This window comes from Grus americana, chromosome 5 (assembly GCF_028858705.1).
Source record: "Grus americana isolate bGruAme1 chromosome 5, bGruAme1.mat, whole genome shotgun sequence".
In the NCBI taxonomy this organism is placed as follows: domain Eukaryota; kingdom Metazoa; phylum Chordata; class Aves; order Gruiformes; family Gruidae; genus Grus; species Grus americana.
The window spans coordinates 1,893,044-1,912,495 of record NC_072856.1 but is presented as its reverse complement, the minus strand read 5'-3'; the positions used below and the strand labels follow the sequence as shown (position 1 = coordinate 1,912,495).

Here is a 19,452-nt window from a genome sequence, read left to right as displayed (position 1 = left end):
CTGGGGTGAGCAGGGAGACTGGCCGGCGGGAGCCCCGGCTGCCAGGGGAGCTCCAGCTACCAGCAGTGGGCAGGGAGGGTCTGTAGGAGCCAGGAGGACAAGCCGAGGCCCTCAGAGGGGACATGGGTCCCCAGGCAGCGTGGTTGGGCTCGGCCAGCACCAGGGACCTGCTCCTCGGGCACCCACCTCTCCCACCCTGGCTGCTGGGCGCCCCCCCTTGTTCCCAAGGACACGGATGCAGGAGCGCTGCAGAAGCCAGCGGTTTATTACATCTCCACAAATGCTCCAAGAGGCTGCTCAGCTGGTCCCACACCCACGGGGTGGAGGGAGGGGCACAGAGAGCCCGATGAAGGGCAGGGCGCGGTGTCAGGGTCCCCTCCATCCTTGCCACCCCGAGCTGTCCCCCACCGCACACGAGATGATCCCAGATTTGGGGGGCAGCGGCACGGACAGGCACAGGGATGCTCCTCCGGCGGTTTCTGACCCGATGAGGCTCTGCCAGCTCCGGCTGCTGCGTTGAGGGATAGCACTGCCGGGCCCGAGGAGGGCTCGAGGGCAACCAATTTGGCACGGAGCGAGGTCCAGGCGCAAGGGGCCAGCTGGACCCGGCAGGAACTGGCAAGCAGAGGCCCGAGGTCGCAGGCAGGAGCATCACGCTGCGACTGCCCTCATCCCACGGCAGGCAGGAGGCCAATGCTGGGCCACAGAAGAGGCGAAGAGATGTGCTCACCGCAGCAACGTCTCCGCCATGAGGGAGATGAGCCCGTTCCTCCCAGGGGCAGAGGAGCGTCAGGCGCAGGCAGCAGGAGCCCCCGGTGAGGCCAAGAGCAGGGCCGGCAGAGCAGGCAGGGGAGGGCAGGGAGAGACCTCGGCTGCTGCGCAGGCGTCAGCGCTCGGCGGTGAGCAGGGGCTGTGGAGGGAGCGTTGGTGAGCCCGGTGCCTGCACCCCCCAGCCTGGCCCCCCGCCCTGTCCCTCCCCAGGGGGGCTGTGGTGGGAGGCAGGTCCCCAGCTTGGCTCCCCAAAACCACCCGGCGTGTCCCCGCTACCTGGCGAGAGTCTGGGGAGTCGGCGTCAGGGCGCTTCCAGCTCGGCCTGGCCAGGGCGCCCAGCACCAGCACCCCGAAGAGGAGGATGAGGAGCCCCAGCGTGTTGGCAAAGACAGCCTCGGCCGGCAGGCGCTTGTACTCCGTCGTCCCGTTCTTCCTTGGGAGAAGAGGAGCCGAGAGCTTTCCTGGACGTGCCCAGCCTTCCCCTAAACCCACACATCCCCGTACGCACCCCGCAGCACGGAGCTGTGCAAACGAACCGCACACCTGGTGGTGGGGAATTGCTCACTTCCCTTCGCCGTCCCGTGCTCGGTTTCACTCGATGCCGCTTCTGGCATCGAGAGATCACGAACAGCCCAAACCTTTCCCTGCACCCCGAGCCTCCCTCCCTACAAGGGCTCTCCCCGCACCCGCCGCGACACTCACAGGCTGAAGAAAAGCTTCTCGTTGATGCCTGACATGCAGGAGGCCATGGACAGCATGAGGATGGTGGAACCAAAGAAGATGTGGACGGGCTTGTAGAGGGTGCGGAGCCAGGCAGGAGCCCAGGGCAGCAGGAAGGCGCTGAAGCCGGCCAGCCACTGCGGGAAGGGGAAGTGAGGGCGGGGGGCATGGCAAGGGGAGCCAGAGGGGATGTGGGGGGGCTTGGAAAGCACCTACCTGACAGGAGAAGAGCAGCACGGTGACCAGCCCCAGCCAGCTGTGCAGCGAGTACATGTTGGGCGTCCCGTGGTCATTGTGGAAGCGAAAAACGGCCACCAGCCCCAGGACGGCCAGGACAAAGGCTGCCAGGGCCAGGGTGCCGTGCAGCACCTTCCAGGGGAGCTTGGGGCCGCTCCAGGTGGGGGGCAGGCGGTACACCAGGGCCGCTGTTGGGCGAGAGGGTCAGGCAGGAGCCATGCCGGAGCCGCGCCGCCCCGCACGCCCTGCTCACCTGCGCCATACAGCACCACCATGCCCGTCACCATCAACACCGGGTGCCAGTTGAACGTCTGGGCGCTGCCGTCCAAGGCGAAGCCGCCTCGCCAGTGCTGGCACCAGGCGCTCACGAAAGCCACGCACACGAAGCCCAGGCCACCCAGGAGGATGCAGAAGGGCAGGAAGGGCAAATCCAGCATCTCCGCGACGGGATGGCGACACCTGGGGAAGAGCGAGACGCCTGCTCAGCCTCTGCCGGGGCTCTCCGCCTGCACCGGCTCTCGCCTGCGTGCAGACACCCCCAGGGAGGAGCCAGCCTGAAAGGGGAACCAGGCACCCTGAGGAAGGATGGCCCTGGGCCAGCTGCTGCCCGGCCACGGAAGGATGGAGCCGGCCAGCTGGGGACGTGCAGGGCAACACCGGCCCCTGCAGAACCAGGTTCCTGGGCAGCACCCCACTGTGTCGCCCTGGCATTGCTGCACCCCACCACCATGCCCAGGGGACAGCAGCAAGGGCGTCACAGGGGACCTAGGTGTCTCCTGTGACCCTGCACCTCCCCAAATCCCCGCTACGCTGTCCCCAGGGACCCACTAATCCGAGCCCCTCGCTCTCAGACACACTTACGCTCTCTCCATCCCCCCAGCACCCTCAAACCTGCACCCCAGCCCCCCTTCCACCTCCCTACCGGCACCCACGCTCCCTCTCAAACCCCCCTCAGCACCTTGTGCCCCCCCCCCAGCTGCACCCACAGCACAGGACTCACCCCAGCTGGATGCAGGGAGGTACCCCTGCACCCCCCCTGGCCTGGACCCCAGCAGCCCCAGCACCTCCGCTCCCTCCCACCTGCTCTGCACCAGCCCTCGCCCCACCTGCTCCACGGAGGTCTGGGGGGGACCCTTTGGCAACAGCCCCCCACACTGCCTGGGCTGGGCAGTGGGACCAGCAGGTCCCTGCGCTCGGGGTGCTGCCCTCAGCCCACGGGGCTCAAGCAGGTGACTGGCAGGAGCCGGGCTGCGCTCATTTGCCTGACGATTTGCATCTGCCTCCAGAAATAGATACTTATGCCTCCTCCCAGGGCGGGGGGACGGCCCTGTGGCCCCCGGATCAGCCACCCCACGGGACCGTGAGGCAGGAGGTGGGTTGGACGCAGTCCCAGCGCAGCACGGGGATCACGAGCTCAGCCACCCACTCGCTGAGGCCTTGCAGCGCTTGTCAGGGTGCTGAGCGGCCCCACGGCTCCCCTGGGCCTGGGGCCCAGCCCCACAGCTCTCCCAAAGCCTGGGCCCCACGGCTCCTCCCGGGGCCTGGGGTCTTGGGGCCTGGCCCCACGGCTCCCCCACAGCCGGGGCCCCGCAGTTCCCCCAGACCTGGTGACACCGGGCCTGGCACTACGGCTCCCGCAACACCGGGAACACAGGGCCCGGCCCTACGGCTTCCCCGGGCCTGGGGGGGGGGGGGGAGACACAGGGCCCGATCCCGGAACACAGGGCCTCACGGCTCCTCCCGGCCCTGAGAACACGGAGCCGGCCCCACGGCTCCCCCAGCCCCGGAGACACGGGGCCCGGCCTGGTCCCGGGGCCGTACCTCAGCCCCGCCGCCCCCTCGGCCTCGCCGGGCGCCTCCATGGCGGATGGCGCCGCTCTGGCCGCTCGCCTCGGTGGTGGCTCCCGCCCAAGCCTCCCGGGCCCGAGGCCAGCGAGAGTGGCGGCCAGAGCGGCCCCCGCACGGTTCCTCCAGCCGCGCGCTTCCGCCCCCGCCTCTGTGGTTGCGTTGTTGCCGTGGAGACGGAAGATGGCGGCGGCAGGTCAGCGCTAGGCCGCTCCCGGGGTGCGGAGGGTGGGGGACGCGGCGGGGACCACCGGCACACGCAGCCCCGGGGCACCGCGGGTTGTCTGTGCACCGGGGAGGAGGGGGAAGCTCTGGGGGAACCCCGATGGCGCTGCGGCCTCCTTAGGGGCTGGGGTCGGGGGGGGGAGTGGGGGGGCCGAGGGCTGCCTGGGGAGACAAGAGGGAGCCACGCACGGAGAGGACATCTGCGTGGTGGCTGTGGGAAGGGACCTGGGGGTGGCGTGGGACCTGGGGTGCGGGGATCTGCCCCCTTCCCCCCCCCCCCCGCCACATCCAGCCCCGTAGCTCCCCTTCAGAGCAGGAAGGCCCCAGCACAGCACTCTCCTGCCAGGACTTGGGGAACCCCCGTTCTCCTGGGCCCCCCTATCCCTCCAAGCACCACCTTACCTCCCTCCGTGTCACGTCCCTCCTTCCCCAGTGCTGCCGTGCTGCTGTCCCCAGGGCTGGCAGGAGGGCTGTGCCTCCTCGCTTGTCCCCAGACAGCCCCGCTCCCTCACCGTGTCCTCCACCCCCCTCTGACCAGCTGCCCCAGGCAGGGTGCGCAGTCCTGGGGTGGGGCAGAGAAGAGCGGTGCTGGGACAGGGCCTGCCCAAACCTGCCCCCATAGCGTGGCCTGCTCAGCATTGTCCATGGAGCCGGCTCCGTGGTTTAGGGTTTGTCCAGTGTGAGAGGTGTGAATAACCTGCCTGGATGCTGCTCCCTGGGACTCACGCGTCTCCCTCCTCCCTGAATTTCTTCACGTCTCTTTCCTGAGATTGGGGTGGCTGGAGGGTGGGAGGGAGAGATCGAACCTGAGCCCACTGTGTGGTGAGAGGGCCTACAGACCGGGGCAGAGCTTACAGCTTTGCATCAACGTGCTACAAACTGGCAGGAGCTGCTGTTGGTTTGACCTTGCTTTGGGTTTCCTGGCAGAGGTTGGTGAGGTGCAGGGGCGTAACGAAACAAAACGAAACCTCCGCTCCCCCTCCAGGTTGTGGCTGTAGGGAGAGGCGACGCTGAGCCCCTCAGCTCTGGACCATGAGCTCGCTCTGCCGCTGGGGATGCCGAGGCTGAAGGCTCCAATCCCTAGGGAAGGAAGATGCTCCAGACCAGCAACTACAGCCTGGTGCTGTTCCTGCAGTTCCTCCTGCTTTTCTATGACCTCTTTGTCAACTCCTTCTCAGAGCTGCTCCGCACGGCCCCCGCCGTCCAGCTCGTCCTCTTCATGTGAGCGCCGGGCGGGTGTAGCAGGGAGCGTGGTGGGGCGGAAGAGCTGGCGTCTCACCACCTCTCTCTCCTCCTGCAGCATCCAGGACATCGCTATTCTCTTCAATGTCATCATCATCTTCCTCATGTTCTTCAACACCTTCGTCTTCCAGGCTGGGCTGGTCAATCTCCTCTTCCACAAGTTCAAGGGGACCATCGTGCTGTCAGCGACCTACCTGGCGCTCAGCATCTCCTTCCACGTCTGGGTTATGGTAGGCTGGGGTGGGCTCGGGGCTGCCGGCTGAGGGCAGGCAGCACAGGCAGAGCTTCACCTGCCTTGCTGGCCACAACCCCCTGCTCCCTTCAGTCCCTCTCCCACGAGAGGAAGACCACGGTCTACAGCTCGGTGTCCCCCTGCAATGCCCTGCACAACGGCCCTTGTAGACATCAGGCCGGGAGGGAGCTGCCCAATCCCGGCCCTTTCCCTGTGGGAAATCCTCTTCCCCGGGGGAAGCCCAGCAGCGCTGTGCCGGCACAGATGCCCGCGCTGGAGTAATCCCCACTGAAGTCCGTGGCAGCAGCTCCTGGTTTACCCGGGATTAATCCCCAGCAAACGCCAACACTCAGAGCCTGGGGGCAGCCCCCTCCCCGCTGGTGTCAAGCAGCACCAAAGGCTGTCGGGGGTCCTGGCTCTGTCCAGGCGGCCTCTTCCCCTCCTCTCCCTCCTGTCCCCCTGTCCCAGCCCCCTGCCACCATCCGTCGGACTCTTGTCCTCCTCCCTCCAGCCTCTGGGCGAGGGTCCGCACCCACCGCGCTGGGCAGGGGTAGCGCTGGGGGCAGCCCCATGCCTGGGTACCCGAGCAGGCGGCCGCGCCGGCGCTGCCCACGCCATCCGGGCGGGGGATTGACGGGGATTTGCAGGGATCTGAAGCTGGAATAGGTCCTGTCTCGCTGTCTAAATCCCCTGAGCTGCTTAACCTTTGGGGTGGGGGGCTGCTCCCCCAGCTGGCAGCGTCACCCCGGGCCTGTTGCGAAACTGGCAGCGCAGCGGGCTGAGGGAGCCAGAGGTGCAGGGTGCTGCCCCCCAAAACTAACGCCGGGGTTATTCCTGGCTCCTGTCTGTCCGCTCAGAACCTGCGGTGGCGGGACTCCGGCCGCTTCGTGTGGACCGAAGGCCTGCAGACCCTTTTCGTTTTCCAGCGGCTGGGTAAGGGCTGGTGGTCGCAGGGTCCCTGGCGGGGTTCTCCCCCTTTCGGGGAGCCTGTGGGGGCAAAAGTGGGGTCCCCCTCACCCCCCTCCCTCCCGCAGCGGCCGTGCTCTACTGTTACTTCTACAAGAGGACGGCGGTGCACCTGGGCGACCCCCTCTTCTACCAGGACTCGCTCTGGCTGCGCAAGGAGTTTGCACAGTTCCGCGGCTGATGGCGACCCACCGTCTCTCCCCTCAGCTCCCCGGCAGCCCCCGCCATCTCTCTGCACCTCACGGGCCCCCTTGGGGACGGCTCCGGCTCCGGCTCAGCCACCTTCCTCCTCTTCCTCCTGGGAACCGGCGCTGGCACAACCCGTGTGGATGCTGGGATTCAGCGGGAGGCTTGCGGTGCGTCCCGGCTGTGCGATGGGAGGGTCCATCCCGGTGTCACGGCTTCTGTTGGGACTTGAGTGTTTTTGTAAACAGTAAAGAAATAAACCGGCTGCGTTTTCCAGAGGCTGTGGGGTGTCTGTGTGCCCCGGGGCCCCCCCCGGCTTTTCCTCCCGGTGATGGCGGCCGCCATCCTGGCAGCCTCACCCCAGCTCAGTGCTGCGCTTGTGGCAGAGGAACGGGGCTGTTCCCTCCTTGCAGCGAGGGACTCCCGACCCAACGCAGCACCGGAGGGGATGTAGGGAGAACCGGGGGGCAGCCGGGACCCCCCCGCCCGTCCGGTGCCACCGGCGCTCGGCCCGGTGCGGGACTCGAACCTGCGACTCAGCGGCCCAGTCCTCCAGAGCCATAGAGAGGGCGGAGGGAGCGGCCGAGCTCCTTCCCGCGCAGCGCTCCCGGGAGCGAGGGCGGCGGTTGCCATGGAGATGGAAGATGGCGCCCAGGAGTGAGTGCGGGGCCGCCACGGGTAACGGGGCCAGGGGGCAGCGGGGCGTGCGGTGGGACCGGGAGCAGGTTAAGGGGCAGCGGGGCCGGGATCGGGGTTTAACCGGGCGGGGAGCGGGGCTGGTGCCAGTCCGTGCCGCCCCCGCTCACGGCCGCCTTGCACCCGCAGGCCGCCAGCGCTCCTCGGCGCCGCTGCAAGTCCTGTTTTTCCTCAACGGGTGGTACAGCGCTACCTACTTCCTCCTGGAGGCCTTCGTCTTCGTGTACAAGGGTGAGCCCCCCGCCCCGCCCCCCCCCCTCCCCCGGCCTTCCCAGGGCGGCAGCCCCCTGCCCTGAGGCCCGGGGTACCTGTGGGTGCGGGCCCTGAGGGCGGCGGTGGCTGTGCCCGCAGTGCTGCTGCTGCCCTACCCCTTCACCAACCTGGTGCTGGACGTGGCGCTGCTCTTCCTCTACCTCGGCACTGAGGCCACTCGCATCTTCTTTGGTAAGTTCTGGGCTGGGAGCAGCATCCTCTGGGGTGACACGGGGCTCCAGAGCCCCCCCAGGAACTGCTGGGGTGCTGTTTACCATGTCCCCCCCCCACTGCAGAGTCCTGAGGGGCCCCACAGCCCCTGTAGAGGATCCCCCCCCCCAACCACATGCCCCACAGGGTCCAAGGGCAACCTGTGCCAGCGGAAGGTGCCGCTCTCCATCAGCCTGGCCCTGACCATCCCAGCGGCCGTGATGGCGGCCTATTACCTGCTGCTGCAGACCTATGCCCTGCGCCTGGAAGCCATCCTCAACGCCATCCTCCTGCTCTTCTACGCCGTGGAGCTGCTGCTAGGCGTCCTCGCGCTGGTCTCCTTCTCCAGGTACCTCCACGGCACGGTAGGAGCCGGTGCGGTGAGCTGCCAGGCCGGTTTGGTGCTGACACGTCTCTCTCTTTCCTTCTTCGCAGCGTGGATTCGTACTGAGGCCCCGCGCCACGCCAAAGGACCAGGCACAGAGCGGCACAGGTACGCGAGGCAGCAGGGAACCGGTGGCCCCAGTGCTGGCTCCATCTCCCAGCCCACAGCACCAGCCAGGCCCACAGCAGCAGGCAGCTCCTGCCCGCAGGCAGCTCCTGCCCACAGGCAGCCCCAGGCAGGGGAGATTGTCCACCCTGCCCGCTCTCTGCTTAACCTGCAGCACACACGAGCGACCTGCTGGGCAGCACCAATCCGCTGCCACCCAGAACACGGCCCCCGGGGCTTGTGACACGCAGGTCAGTTCAAGGTACGGAGAATTATTAATTTTTTTTTTCTACTGCCTTCTCAGAATTAATTCACTATTTTCCAATAAATACTTATTTTTAAGTGGTGCCTGGGCATGTGGCTTCCCCTGGGGCAGCGGGTTGGGCATGAAAACGCTCAGGAGCTTCCAACACCCAACCGCTGCGCCACAGTGCTGCCCTGAGCCGGCTTGAGGGGCGCAGGAGCCCCTCTAAGTGTTGGAGGATGATGAAGGTCAGGGCCGGTGGACCCAGAAGCACTAACAGTCCCCAAACTCTGCTCTTCCCTCCCACGCAGCGGCCTTAAACCCATTCCCACCCCACTCGTTACCTAAAAGATGATCGTAGGGAGGAAAACGCGACAGAAGAGTCCTAAAGCGCCGTGTAAAAGATTGACAACGTCATCAAGTTTATTACACAATTTCCAACCTATCAGAAAGACAAACAAATCTAGTCACTGCGAGCAGGAGGGGCAGCGCCTCGCTGGGTGGTTAATAGGGGTTTGCTCTGCACTTTTCCCCACTATTTTGGAAAGAAACTAAAAATTTGTGTCGTTAAGTAAAAAAACAGAACTCCCCCACCGAGCGCTTCCCCCCCACCGGCGCTCACCCGCTAAGCTGGCACCTCATGGTACTTTAACAAGATGGTTTTTTTTTTCCTTTTTTTTTTTTTTAAGTTTTTTTTTTTTCTATTTGTCATTTCAACCTAAAAAGACTTCCGGGAGCTGGGTTTCTCCTGTCCAGCAACAGTTCAGAGGGCAATGCTGCCCGGCTGGCAGCCCCAGGGGCTGGCACCCGCCCTGGAAGTCACCCTGTTGTCTCCTCAGCTCCCCCCGACCCTCCCGGGCTCTCCCTCTCCTGCCGGAGGGATCCGTGCGGGACCTCGCAGCCTGGAGAAGCACAGGGGATTGCTGGGGGGCCTCTCTGGGGCCACCCCCATCTCGCTACCGCCCGGCAAACCGCCGTACTGCCGGTTTGGAAAGGGACACGGCGGGGAAAGGGAGAGTCCCCAGCACCCACGGGGGACGGGCGGTCACCCTGAGGGCAGCAGGACGGGGAAGGGGGGGTGTCGCAGCCTGCCCTGCCACGCTCTGCCTCCTCCGCTTCCTCTAAAACAAGGAAGGTGCTGCGGGAGAGGCCAGCTCCGCACAGGGCCCGGCTGGCACTCGGAGCCGCCGTTTTGGGAGACGAGAGCGGAGGTGGCAATGCCACTGCGGGGAACGGCGGGGCAGAGGGAGGGAGTGACCCCCGGGCCCAGCTCCAGCAGCCCCCCCCATACTTTCTCCCCAGCACGCTGCTCCTGGGTGAGGGGGGGAAAACGGGTCTGCGAGGGGATTGGGGCGGGGACAGGGACTGCCGGGACAACGGGGACAGGAGTGTCCCCAAACGAGGCGAGAGGATGGTACGTGGCAGAAGAACCCCGTCTCGCTTCCGGTGACCCAGGCACGGGGAGCCGTGCACTTCCAAGCCCCCGTGTGGGGAGGGGTCCATCCCCTCCAGCCTCCCCAGAGAGGAAAGGGCTCACAAACCTCCCTCCATGGGGGAAAAAAAACAAACCAAAAAAAAAAAAAAAAAAGCACCATTTCTCTTTGGGTCCGAGTGTCCACGGAGCGGAGCAGGCGTTCCCCGGCTGCTCCCTGCCTCTTCCCGGGAAGCGGCGGTAGCGATGAGTGCGGGCAAGGGCTCAGGCCCCAAGGCCCCAAGGTGTCGGTGGGAGTCCCGCCGGGGCGCGGCATGGCTTTCCTCGGGTGCCCGGAGAGAGCTGGGGGTGGCAGGGAAAGGGACGGGGGGGGCGGAGAGGCCTCGGTCACGTAGTCCTGGTCGAGGTGAGGAGATACGAGTCCATTAAAAACCACTTACTGCCAAACTCCTGGGGGAGAGAGAGGAGCGGAGCGGTCAGAGCAGCACCCAGCACCCTTCCCACCACCCCCAAGGACCCCCCAGACTGCGCGGCACGCACGGCAGCACCCTGACACCCCCTCACCTGTCTCAGTGGTGCCGGTCCCTCTCTCTGTCCCTGTCCCGATGTCGCTCGTGCTCCCGGTTCCGCTCCTGGAAATAGTCCTCGTGCCGATCCTCGCTGTGGAGCAGGTCCCGGTGCCGCCGGCTGCTCTCGCGGGACCGGCTAGGAGAGCGCTCCCGAGATCGGTGTCTTTTCCTGGGGGAAAAAAAGAAGAAGAAAAAAAAAAAAAAAAAGGCTTTCAGTCACCTCTGGGGAGAATCTCGCCGGGGAGGGGACAGAATCAGGGTGCAATGAAGGGGCTCCAAGCCCCAGAGCCGTCGGTACCTGGAGGAGCTGCTGCTGGCGCTCGTGCTGTAGGACTTGGCTTCGATGCCATGCAGGCAGTCTTTGAGGGACGAGAGGAGGACGCGGCAGCGCTCGTCGTTGGCGACGCGGGACTGCTTGATGACGGCGATGGCCGTGAGGAGGGTCTCGATGGCGTCGCTGTAATCGCCTGGGGAAACGGAAAAGGGCTGAGGGGTGCAGGACCTGCCGTGGGATGGGGTGGGGGGGGACACAGACACGGGGACGTTACCTGCGCTGGCGCCGGACACCGCCTTGGAGATGGCGCTGCTGGAGATCGCCCGGTTCCTGTTCATGATCTCCTCAAACTCCACTTCGCTCACAGCGGGAGGCGGCGGGCCGAGCTCCCGGCTGCACAGGAGGGACACATGGGGGTCAGCGTAACGCGTCCGTCCGTCCCCCCCCACCCCAGATTTGGTACCCCCGTGCTCGCCCTCCTCTCCGCCCCATCTCACCTGCTGTGGTTGTAGGGTGCCATGGCCTTGCCGTAGGTGTCTGGTGGAGGACCCAGGGCCGCGTTGGGTGGGGGGAAGAAGGCAGGGTTGAGGTGCAGGGCAGGGGGGACAGCCCCCGGGGGCGGCACGGCCAGGTGGGGGGGCAGTCGAGGCGGCGGGGGCATGAGATGCTGGTAGTGGATGCCGGGCGGGGGCGGGGGGACACCGAAGCCGGAGGAGAGGGGCGGTGGGGGCGGCATCGGTGGCGGGGGCAGCCCCATGAGGGGAAGGGCAGCAGGGGGGCGGTTGAAAAAAGGCAGGACGGAGGGGGGTTTCTCCACGCGGGCAGGCGGCAAGGCGTTCTCCGTCGGCGTGGCACGGCCGTCCACCGAGTCCATGGAGTCTCGGGAGTGGGCCCTCGGCGGCACACCTGCAAGCGGTAGAGGAAAGAGCCATGAGCAGCAGCCGGAGGGCCTCCAGGTCTCGGAGACCTCCTCCTCCTCTTCCTCCCCACCCGCGGCAAGCGGCGCGAGGACAGTCCTCTCCCACAGCCCCGTGAGATTTGGCCTCGGGAGAGCTCAAGGTGCCCAGAGAAAGATCCAGCCAGCCAAACGTAGCCTCTGCTTCCACGTGCCTCGAAGAGGATACCGGCTGTCCAGCGAGACCCTGGCTGTCCACACGGTGCCCCGGGGACATTCGCTCTCGGACAGCGGGGCTCTGCAGAAGCCACCGAGCAAGCGGGTTACAGGGACAGAAGTGAAAAGCCACAAGAAACGGTGAGAGATCCCAAAGATATTAAACGACCCGGAGAGCCTGCGATCCATCCGCACGCGGGCTCGGAAAAGGCTGAGCCTGGAGGAACGGGAGGGGACAGAACCCAAGTGCTGACAGCAACGGAGCTGCTGGAGGAAGGAAAACTCGGTGCCCATCTGCCCTCAGAGAGATGGGCAGGAACCCCTGCTGTGTCCAAAGAGGCTTCGAGGATGAGACAGGAGAGGTATGATGGAGGACGCTGCCTCTGCCCGAACCCCTTGGGGGAGCGACGGCTCCCCGCCAGGCTTTGCCGCTCCAATGGCCGTCAAGGGTTCACGGGAGCTCAGCCGTGCTGACGGCGAGGCCCCCGGGGACAGGCTGAAACTCGGCCTCTCTGTGCCCGGCGGGGTGAGAGAAGGGAACACGCCCTGCTCTGCCGAAACGCAAGGGCAGGTCAGGACGTGGTCTAACAGCGTACAGCGCTGCCGAGCAGCGGATCACCGCGGGCACCGGAGCTGAAGGGACGGTGCGAAGGTCACAGCTACCCCACTGCAACTTGGCCAGGGCGCTTAGGAAAAAGGGGTTTCCTTACATGAAACGGGCCACGGGATCTACAATGACCACAGCTGGCCAAGACCTCCTCATACACGCTCCTGTGGCCAAGACAGTCCCTGCGGCTCCGCAGAGCCCCCCAGCACAGGGCTGGGGCGTCACATCGCTGCGGAGTGAGGCGAGGACCACCTATTGCCATTGTAGAAAGCCCACGGCCAGGCCCCAGCTGGAATACTGCGTCCAGTGTTGGGCACCTTACCTCCGCAGGGATGGACAAATTCTGGAGGAGATCCAGAGAAGAGCTACTAATAGATATGGAGGGTCTTAGCTATGTTGATAGCCTGAAGAGCTTAAGCCCATTCAGTTTGGAGAGGAGGAGGAGGAGGCTACGAGGGATCTTCGCAGTGTGTGAGCACCTAAAAAGGGGATCATAAAGACTCGGGTCAGGATCTAATCAGACTCAGCAGCAACAGGAAAAAAACCCCAGAGACTCCTGGCAGTGTTCCCCCCCGCCCCGAGGTCTCGGTGGGTTCGGCCTGACAGCTCTGCTGGGGGATCTGTGGGGCCCGCGGGAGCTGGCGTGGAGGCCCCCCCGACCCGCGGTGCGCCTCCACCTCAACTCACGTTTGCGAGCCTGCGCCTCGAACTGGGACAGGTTCTGCCGGGTTGCCAGCCTCACCTCCACCTTGTCTCCGTTGAGGATTTTGCCGGGCAGGAGCTCCAGGAGTTTGTGGACCGAGTTCTCAGAGGCAACCACCACCTCTGCGTACCTGCGGGGAAAGCCCAGCGGTCGGTCAGCCAGCAAGAGCCAGCCCCGAGCAGTTCACTCCCTGGGAGGGGATAGTGGGGACCTCCTGCCAAACCCCATGGGGCTCCATCCATCCCCGCTGGCAGAGGTCACCCAGCACCACCTCCCGCTGCCTTCCCTGGCAGCTGAACCCAGCTTGGTGTTGATGACCCACGTCTCCGCTTCACCGTCCCAGCTCCAGGCGGGCTCTGCATCACCTGTGCCAGCCAGAAAAAGCAGCGGCTGCCCCCCTAGCTCTCGCCGACGCACAGGACATGGCCACGAGGGCCTGGTTCCCCCATTCCCCCACAACCCCCTCGGCTCTCACCCTTTCGACTGGCCATTGGCTCGGTTCTCTGCAAACTTCAGCTCCACTACGTCGTAGACACCAACTGAGCGGATGGTCTGGATCAGCTGCTGGTCAGTCGTCCACTGAGGGGAAGGGGGAGAGGCCAGCGTCAGCTCACGCGGCCCCTCGCAGGGCCCTGGTTCCCCCCAGCTAACCCAGACTCAGGGTGCTCGAGTACAGACACCCTCAGAGCCCCTACGAGGAGTTTTAAATCAACCTCGAGTCCAGAACAGGCCCCGGGCGCGGCTACCAGAGGGGTCTCTGTTCTTCCCAGGACTGTCCCCGTATCCATCAACAGGAGAAGGGGACTCGCCCGCGCAGCCCCCAAGGAGGCAGAGCCAGGTGGATCCAAACCGGATCTGAAGCTCCTCAGGGCTACAAATCCCTTTTCCCCCCCTGCCGAGGATCACAAGGTCAAGCCCAGCTCGGGACACTGCATCAGCATGGAGCGAGGAGGAACAGCACCCCCAAAGAGCCCTGCAGCCCCTCGGGGCTTTCTCTGGAGGACCCAAACTGCCCACGCAGGTGATCTGGAGATCCCCTCCACAGCCGATCCAACTCACCCAGGAGAAGCTGCCCACGTAGACGGCGGCTCTCTTGTTGCGCAGCCCGCTGTACGTGTACAGGATGGCGGGAGATTTGCTGTTTGGCTTGGGGGACGGTTCCTGGCGGATTTCTGGGGGTGCCTCTGAGCTGCTGGTGCGGCTTTCGGGGGGCTGCGAGCTGGCTGCCAACACGTCGTCGTACAGATCCATCTGATCAGCATTACTGAACTCAGAGTCCTGCGAGGGGAGAGACCGTGAGCACCTCCGCAGAGGGGATGCCCCGGAGGGTGAAACCGCAGCTCGGAAGGGGACCTGGGGGCTGTTAAGAGCAGCTAGGAGGTGGTGAATCACTGCCACGAACGAACCATGGCAAACGGATCCAGTGCCCGTTATCTCTCACGAGCCAGCTCCTCTTTCCCAGAGCCCCGTCCCCTCCCCTCGGTGACGTGCCGCCACGGCGCATCCTCTTTCAGCACTTCATTTTTGCAAAGACAACTCCCCGCGCTTCCTCCCTGGCCCAGCGGACCCCTCGCAGCACCGCGCTGCTCTTCCCCACTACTCTGCTGCCCTGCAAGAACACGCGGTGCCCCAGGCTTACGGCCAGCCCTCGCTCGTGTAATCCACTGCAGCGTCTGGCTCTTCCTCCTGGGCAACGTGGAAATCCCTCTTGCACGTCTCCAGTCCGGCTCTCCGACTGGCCAAGCATCGACACAAGCCCCACAACAACAGGGTCGCTGTCTCCTTTCCCCAGCAATGAGGACTACCAGCGGCCTAAAGACAGGGCAACAGGCTCTGCTTTGCGATGCTTGACATGACCCTGGAGTATTCTTACACATAAGGAGGTGAAAAAAGAGAGGAATACTCCACAAAGCAGAGCCACGAGGCTTTACCCCACTGGCAACAGGCGCTGACTTGATTTTCCACCCCTCAAATTCAACTACAAGCCTTTTGCTTCTCCGTCGAGCACACGCCTTGTGTGAGCAGAGGACCGGCTCACTAGGACGTCAGCTGTCCTGAGCAACGGGGCAAGACGCAACTTGCCGCTCTGGGAGTTTACCGGGAAGAAGCTCACCTTTTGTGAGCGCGCGAGGGCAAGAGTTCAGCGGTGGAAAACCAAACGCCCTCAACGGACGAGCCTCTCGCTCCTCGGGTGGCACACCTTTCACAAGTCCAGCCTGGGGGTTGCACGCCCACCGTTCGAACCCTATTCGCCTCCGATACGTCACTGCAAACTCACTCGTTTTTGGGCCAGCAGAGCCCTCTTCAGGGTAGGAGCTACACGCGGATGCACGCATGCCATCTCCCCTCCCCTCGGCAGCGCAGACTTTCACGGCACAAACCAGCCACCGAGGAAGCTTCTGAGCTGCGAACTCAAGTGTCCTAAATCTGCCTTCCAATTCCCACTCTGTTCCGGGCTATATTTAATTTGGAGCGTACAGCAAGCGCTGTGTTTACTACGGATCTTCAGACTAATTGCTCACCCGGATTCAGCGTGCACCGAGCATCATTTCATGCTACAAATTACTACGTTAATACGTGTCCCACGGGAGCAACGCACAAGTCCCGTGCAGCACAAAAAACAGAGGTTCTGCTCCCAAATTTTTAATTCCAGGACTTCAAAGGTAGTTCAGACAACATCATCTGCTGGAGACAGCGTGAGGTGGTTAAATCCTCTACGCTGTGACGGTCAGGGAACCGCAGAGATAAAACACGGCTCTCTGTGAGCTCGGGAGAGAGACGGAAAAGGGTGCTCAGCACATGGCTTTCAAAGGGCCACGGAAATATAAAAATCAAACCATTTTCCCCCAGACACAACTTTTGATGGCAGCGTCCATTTCTAAGGCAAGCTGTAACTTTTGCATCAAGCTATTTCAGCTGCAAAGCTGATAAAAAGGTTACAAGAATTTCAACGGGGAGCAGTATTTTTGTACTCATTCTCAAAACAGCTCAACTGTTTGTTTAATCTGCCTCCCACACTCCTACCCCCACCAAGTGCCTTTGGCCACGGCCCAAGGCTGGAAGATTTCTGCCTGTAAAGTTTCAGAAAGTCGTGAACAAAAATAGGGAACTAGAGGAGAAATCACTCGGAAGGCCTCAGTTGTGCTGCGTGAGGGATGTTTCAGCTTGAGAGTTTTTAAAGATCCTCTGGGTTCGTTCCATTTTCAACGCTCTCCTTTAGAAACCAACAGCCTGACGGGAAGACGGTGTAAAAATACTCACAGCCCAAGTGCTCACAGTCCACTCTGCCGGTCTCTGCCCTTGGCGTCGCGCTGAATTTACAAACCGCCGCTCGAAACGCGTGGTAGTGAGAGGCTTCTCGCATCGCCCGCCGCCCAGGCGGCTAACACCTTCGCTGCCATTCACACCCCGACTCGGCGAACGCACTCCGAACCCAGCGTGATGCCTTGCAGGGCGCACGGGGATGGAGCCGGGCACCGTTGGCGGCAATTACCACGCGTGCTGCGGGATTTGGAACCACGCTGGTGTTGCTGGTGTGCCACAGGGACCACGGGGCAGCCAGGGCATCTTCCCACCGTGTTTTGATCCTACGCGCCGCATCACGCACAGATGAACTCTGGGTTTCCTCCTGCCGCCGCGCAGCCCCAGGCGAGCGAGACGCCGGAGTCGGCAGCCTTGATAATCACTTCCAGCTTTAAGAAGCCTCCGTCTACTCGGCTGTGTCAAAGGTCTTTTGTGTCCTGTCCCCCAAACCCTCCAGTTCAATCTCTCCGCGCTGATTCCCGCTGTGCAGCCAGGCTTGCTCCGTCCTCCTCTCAACTCCGCTTAACTTCTTTGCTCCCAAAGATCCCTGAGACTTGACCGAGACCAGACCAGACCCATCAGAGCCCCTCTCAGCTCCCCAGCAGACTTCCCCACGTCAGCTCAAGCCACTGCTTTTGTCAGCTTTCCTGCTCCAGGCCTCCCGAGGGCCGAGCCTTCGCGAAAAAGCCTACCTGCAGGCACAGGGAGCGCTGGCCCGTCTCCACAGAGCGCCCGCGAAACGGCGGCAGAATTCTCCTGTTAAGTCCTCCCACCTCTCTGTTACTCATCGCTCGTCCTCCGAGACGTTACAGACTTTCTAACTCACACCTGCTTCCCTTCGGTGTTCAGTGTAATCGCCGTAAATGAGGTTTTCTGGTTATTCTCTGCACTTCTAAACTTCAGCCCAGCCACCTCCAAGCGTTTTCTTCACCCACACCTTCCACCCTTATTCCCGAAGCTATCCAGCTCTCCGCTCTCAAGTCCAGGCACACCTAGTTCCCCATTCTGTTAAAAGCAAATCGCTTAAAAACATCCAAACTGAGGCCATTCCTAAGCCAGAGCAGTTCCGTTCGGTCCCAGCACAGTACTAGATAATTTAATACATGAGGAATTTGGTTTATTCCAGGGAATTTTTCTGGAAGGATGCAGGAAGTGGTATTTCAGAGTCGGGGGGTGTCTGGGCGGAAACGTTTCCTTGCAATTCACCTTTCGAGTGAGGTTCCTGTTATTTTGGCAACGTCACGGCCTGCTCGGACCCTGCCCTTCTCCAACGCAATTGCTTTCAGCGGAGAAATCCTGCTTCTTCCCAGGTGGCTGGAAAGCACCTCACAGTCCCCTCAGCTCCCAGGCTGTTAACACGGTTTCCACCATTTCGTTTTTCCCTCAAGGTCTAAGCCGCAGCGCATTCTCACCCGATAACCTCCTGCCCCCTCAGAACAAAGGATTTATCGCCCTCAGCTCCTCTTCAGCCCTCCGGAAGCTCACGGTGATTCCTTCCTCCGCGTGTTTTGCTTCCAGGTCGTGCAGCTTGCTCTCTACTGTGGACCAACGGGCTTTCCACGGTAGTTTTTAATCTTTGAACATCTGTGTTCACGCTTGCTCTCCCAGATCCCCAAAATCTTCAAAATCTGCTGCTGTAACAGCTACACATCCGCCTCCTTCTCCGTCATTTCTTCCTGCGAGTCCCAGAGAGCCCAGGGGTGTGTGAGGTGGCACACGGGCACCTCTCCAACCTCAGCGAGTCCCTGAACAGCTCCCTGCAGGTTCGGTGCTCCGGGTCCCCTCCCCGTGCAGTTCCCTGGCAGTCCCTCTTCCGCTTTGGATTTCTCCTCTCTCCGACCAGGCTACAGCCATCCCCTTCGATCCCTGCTCGTCACCGCCCTGGCAGACGTTCTGGTCCAAACCCTGCCTCCCCTTCCCAAACAGTTTGTGACCATCCACATGTCAAACCTCCGGTGAAACCTGCAGAAAGACCCTCTATTCACAGCTCGGGATGGCAACTGCCAGGATTTAGGAATGGTCCCAGCCCTCAGCGCCCCACAGGGACTCCTCCAGCGCTGCACCACCCTTTCCCGGGAACACCGGTTGCATCTTCTGCCTCCGCACCAGCTAGCGGGTACGTCCACTCTAACCGCTCCATCGCCTCGCTAACGAGTTGGCTGATGCAGGTTACGGCGTTCTCCCCCCAGAAAGGGGGATCTGCTCCCCCAGCCCCGCGCCCGGACGCGGCGCTCACCTGGTTGAACTCCTCGTCGGCGTAGATATCGATCAGATCCACTCCCTCGGACATATTTCCAGAGACGGGAGCAGGAGCCCGGGCTGGGACCGGGTCGGAGCAGGAAGACAAAAGGTGTACTGCAGCGGGGCGAGGGGGGGCAGGGGGTCAGCGAGGCACTGGGGACCCGCTCCGCATGCACCCCTCTAGTCCCCTCTGCCCCCCCTCCTCTCTCTAGAGGACTGTGACCCCCCCCCCCCCCCGAGAGGCCCACAGCCCCAGCCTGACACACTCCCCCCCGAGAGGCCCACAGCCCCAGCCTGACCCCTGCCCCCGGGGGCCGCAGCAGCCCCCCACCCGGGGACAATCCCACTCCGACCCCCCCTCCCCGTGGCCCTGTTTCCCCCCAGACCTGACCAACCCCTAGGGGCAACAACTCGCCTCAGGGGGCAACCGCAACCCGCCGCCTCCCGTTCCCGTTCCCCCCCGCCGCGGCTCACAGCCCCCCCCTACCCCAAACCCAGGGGCACCGACCCCCCCCGCCTCCCAGCGCCGAGGTCTCCGGGGGGGGGGGGAGGGGGGGAAACCTTACCGCTCCCCCCCACCCCACCGGCCCCCCCATCCCCGGCCCAGCGCCGCCGCCCCCCGGCCCAGCCCGACTCCCCCCCCTTCGCCAGGGGTAAGACCGCCATATCGGCCCGGCGCGGCCCGCCCCTGCCGAACGGCGGGGCCCGGGGCGGGGGGGGATGAGGGGAGGGGGCGGCGGGTCTCGGCCCCCCCAGCCCGCCCCGTCCCGCCCCGCCCCCCCCCAGCCCGTGCCCCCCCCCCGGCCCCGCCCGTTACCGCCAGCAGGCCCCGAGCGCGCGCGCCAACCGCGCTCACCGCCACCGCCACCGCCGCCACGCCACGCCCCTTCCGGTTT

At 63.9% G+C, this 19,452-nt stretch overlaps 4 protein-coding genes across 11 annotated transcripts; 2 read left to right on the top strand and 2 right to left on the bottom strand.

Annotated features, from left to right (window-relative positions):
• Positions 1-247: 247 nt before the first annotated feature.
• Positions 248-4,247, bottom strand: LOC129207373 (lysosomal membrane ascorbate-dependent ferrireductase CYB561A3). 4 transcript variants are annotated; one of them, XM_054828200.1, is made up of 6 exons: positions 4,201-4,247; positions 1,982-2,187; positions 1,708-1,916; positions 1,474-1,628; positions 1,048-1,200; positions 248-910 (listed from the first exon to the last, which is right to left on the bottom strand). In XM_054828200.1, the coding sequence occupies exons 2-6, from the start codon at positions 2,163-2,165 to the stop codon at positions 790-792; spliced, it is 822 nt and encodes a 273-aa protein (XP_054684175.1). In that variant the 5' UTR covers positions 2,166-2,187; positions 4,201-4,247; the 3' UTR covers positions 248-789. The 4 variants fall into 4 exon arrangements, with proteins under 4 accessions (XP_054684175.1, XP_054684173.1, XP_054684176.1 ...); XM_054828198.1 differs by lacking the exon at positions 4,201-4,247 and adding an exon at positions 3,550-3,691; XM_054828201.1 differs by lacking the exon at positions 4,201-4,247 and adding an exon at positions 3,550-3,689 and having other exon boundaries at positions 1,048-1,204.
• On the top strand, positions 3,710-6,722 carry TMEM138 (transmembrane protein 138). Of its 3 annotated transcripts, none has more exons than XM_054828222.1 (5): positions 3,710-3,769; positions 4,784-5,019; positions 5,099-5,270; positions 6,130-6,205; positions 6,446-6,722. In XM_054828222.1, the coding sequence occupies exons 2-5, from the start codon at positions 4,892-4,894 to the stop codon at positions 6,673-6,675; spliced, it is 606 nt and encodes a 201-aa protein (XP_054684197.1). In that variant the 5' UTR covers positions 3,710-3,769; positions 4,784-4,891; the 3' UTR covers positions 6,676-6,722. The 3 variants fall into 3 exon arrangements, with proteins under 3 accessions (XP_054684197.1, XP_054684199.1, XP_054684198.1); XM_054828224.1 differs by having other exon boundaries at positions 6,307-6,591; XM_054828223.1 differs by having other exon boundaries at positions 3,739-3,792.
• Positions 6,723-7,049: 327 nt separating this feature from the next.
• Positions 7,050-8,389, top strand: TMEM216 (transmembrane protein 216). 2 transcript variants are annotated; one of them, XM_054828229.1, is made up of 6 exons: positions 7,050-7,081; positions 7,250-7,351; positions 7,472-7,564; positions 7,730-7,931; positions 8,018-8,075; positions 8,248-8,301. In XM_054828229.1, exons 1-5 carry the CDS (start codon positions 7,069-7,071, stop codon positions 8,031-8,033), a joined length of 426 nt encoding a protein of 141 aa, XP_054684204.1. In that variant the 5' UTR covers positions 7,050-7,068; the 3' UTR covers positions 8,034-8,075; positions 8,248-8,301. The 2 variants fall into 2 exon arrangements, with proteins under 2 accessions (XP_054684204.1, XP_054684203.1); XM_054828228.1 differs by having other exon boundaries at positions 8,018-8,389.
• A 312-nt stretch (positions 8,390-8,701) lies between these two features.
• On the bottom strand, positions 8,702-19,443 carry CPSF7 (cleavage and polyadenylation specific factor 7). 2 transcript variants are annotated; one of them, XM_054828179.1, is made up of 10 exons: positions 19,413-19,443; positions 18,552-18,670; positions 14,072-14,290; positions 13,488-13,591; positions 12,997-13,142; positions 11,089-11,497; positions 10,866-10,984; positions 10,616-10,784; positions 10,313-10,486; positions 8,702-10,198 (listed from the first exon to the last, which is right to left on the bottom strand). In XM_054828179.1, exons 2-9 carry the CDS (start codon positions 18,603-18,605, stop codon positions 10,318-10,320), a joined length of 1,389 nt encoding a protein of 462 aa, XP_054684154.1. In that variant the 5' UTR covers positions 18,606-18,670; positions 19,413-19,443; the 3' UTR covers positions 8,702-10,198; positions 10,313-10,317. The 2 variants fall into 2 exon arrangements, with proteins under 2 accessions (XP_054684154.1, XP_054684155.1); XM_054828180.1 differs by having other exon boundaries at positions 19,374-19,435.
• Between the last annotated feature and the right edge of the window lie 9 nt (positions 19,444-19,452).

Bases quoted from the DNA above. Each gene is read 5' to 3' on its own strand.
- LOC129207373 (XM_054828198.1), bottom strand. From the start codon at position 3,590: ATGGAGGCGCCCGGCGAGGCCGAGGGGGCGGCGGGGCTGAG. The intron at 1,917-1,981 runs GTGAGCAGGGCG...CTCGCCCAACAG, and splicing joins GGTGGTGCTGTATGGCGCAG to CGGCCCTGGTGTACCGCCTG. The intron at 911-1,047 runs GTAGCGGGGACA...CTCCCTCCACAG, and splicing joins ACTCCCCAGACTCTCGCCAG to CCCCTGCTCACCGCCGAGCG.
- TMEM138 (XM_054828222.1), top strand. From the start codon at position 4,892: ATGCTCCAGACCAGCAACTACAGCCTGGTGCTGTTCCTGCAGTTCCTC. The intron at 5,271-6,129 runs GTAGGCTGGGGT...CTGTCCGCTCAG, and splicing joins CCTTCCACGTCTGGGTTATG to AACCTGCGGTGGCGGGACTC. The intron at 6,206-6,445 runs GTAAGGGCTGGT...CTCTCCCCTCAG, and splicing joins TTTCGTTTTCCAGCGGCTGG to CTCCCCGGCAGCCCCCGCCA.
- TMEM216 (XM_054828228.1), top strand. The intron at 7,352-7,471 runs GTGAGCCCCCCG...CTGTGCCCGCAG, and splicing joins CTTCGTCTTCGTGTACAAGG to TGCTGCTGCTGCCCTACCCC. The intron at 7,565-7,729 runs GTAAGTTCTGGG...CATGCCCCACAG, and splicing joins GGCCACTCGCATCTTCTTTG to GGTCCAAGGGCAACCTGTGC.
- CPSF7 (XM_054828179.1), bottom strand. From the start codon at position 18,605: ATGTCCGAGGGAGTGGATCTGATCGATATCTACGCCGACGAGGAGTTC. The intron at 10,985-11,088 runs GTGAGATGGGGC...CCTCCTGTGCAG, and splicing joins GCACCCTACAACCACAGCAG to CCGGGAGCTCGGCCCGCCGC. The intron at 10,487-10,615 runs GTACCGACGGCT...TTTTTCCCCCAG, and splicing joins GCCAGCAGCAGCTCCTCCAG to GAAAAGACACCGATCTCGGG.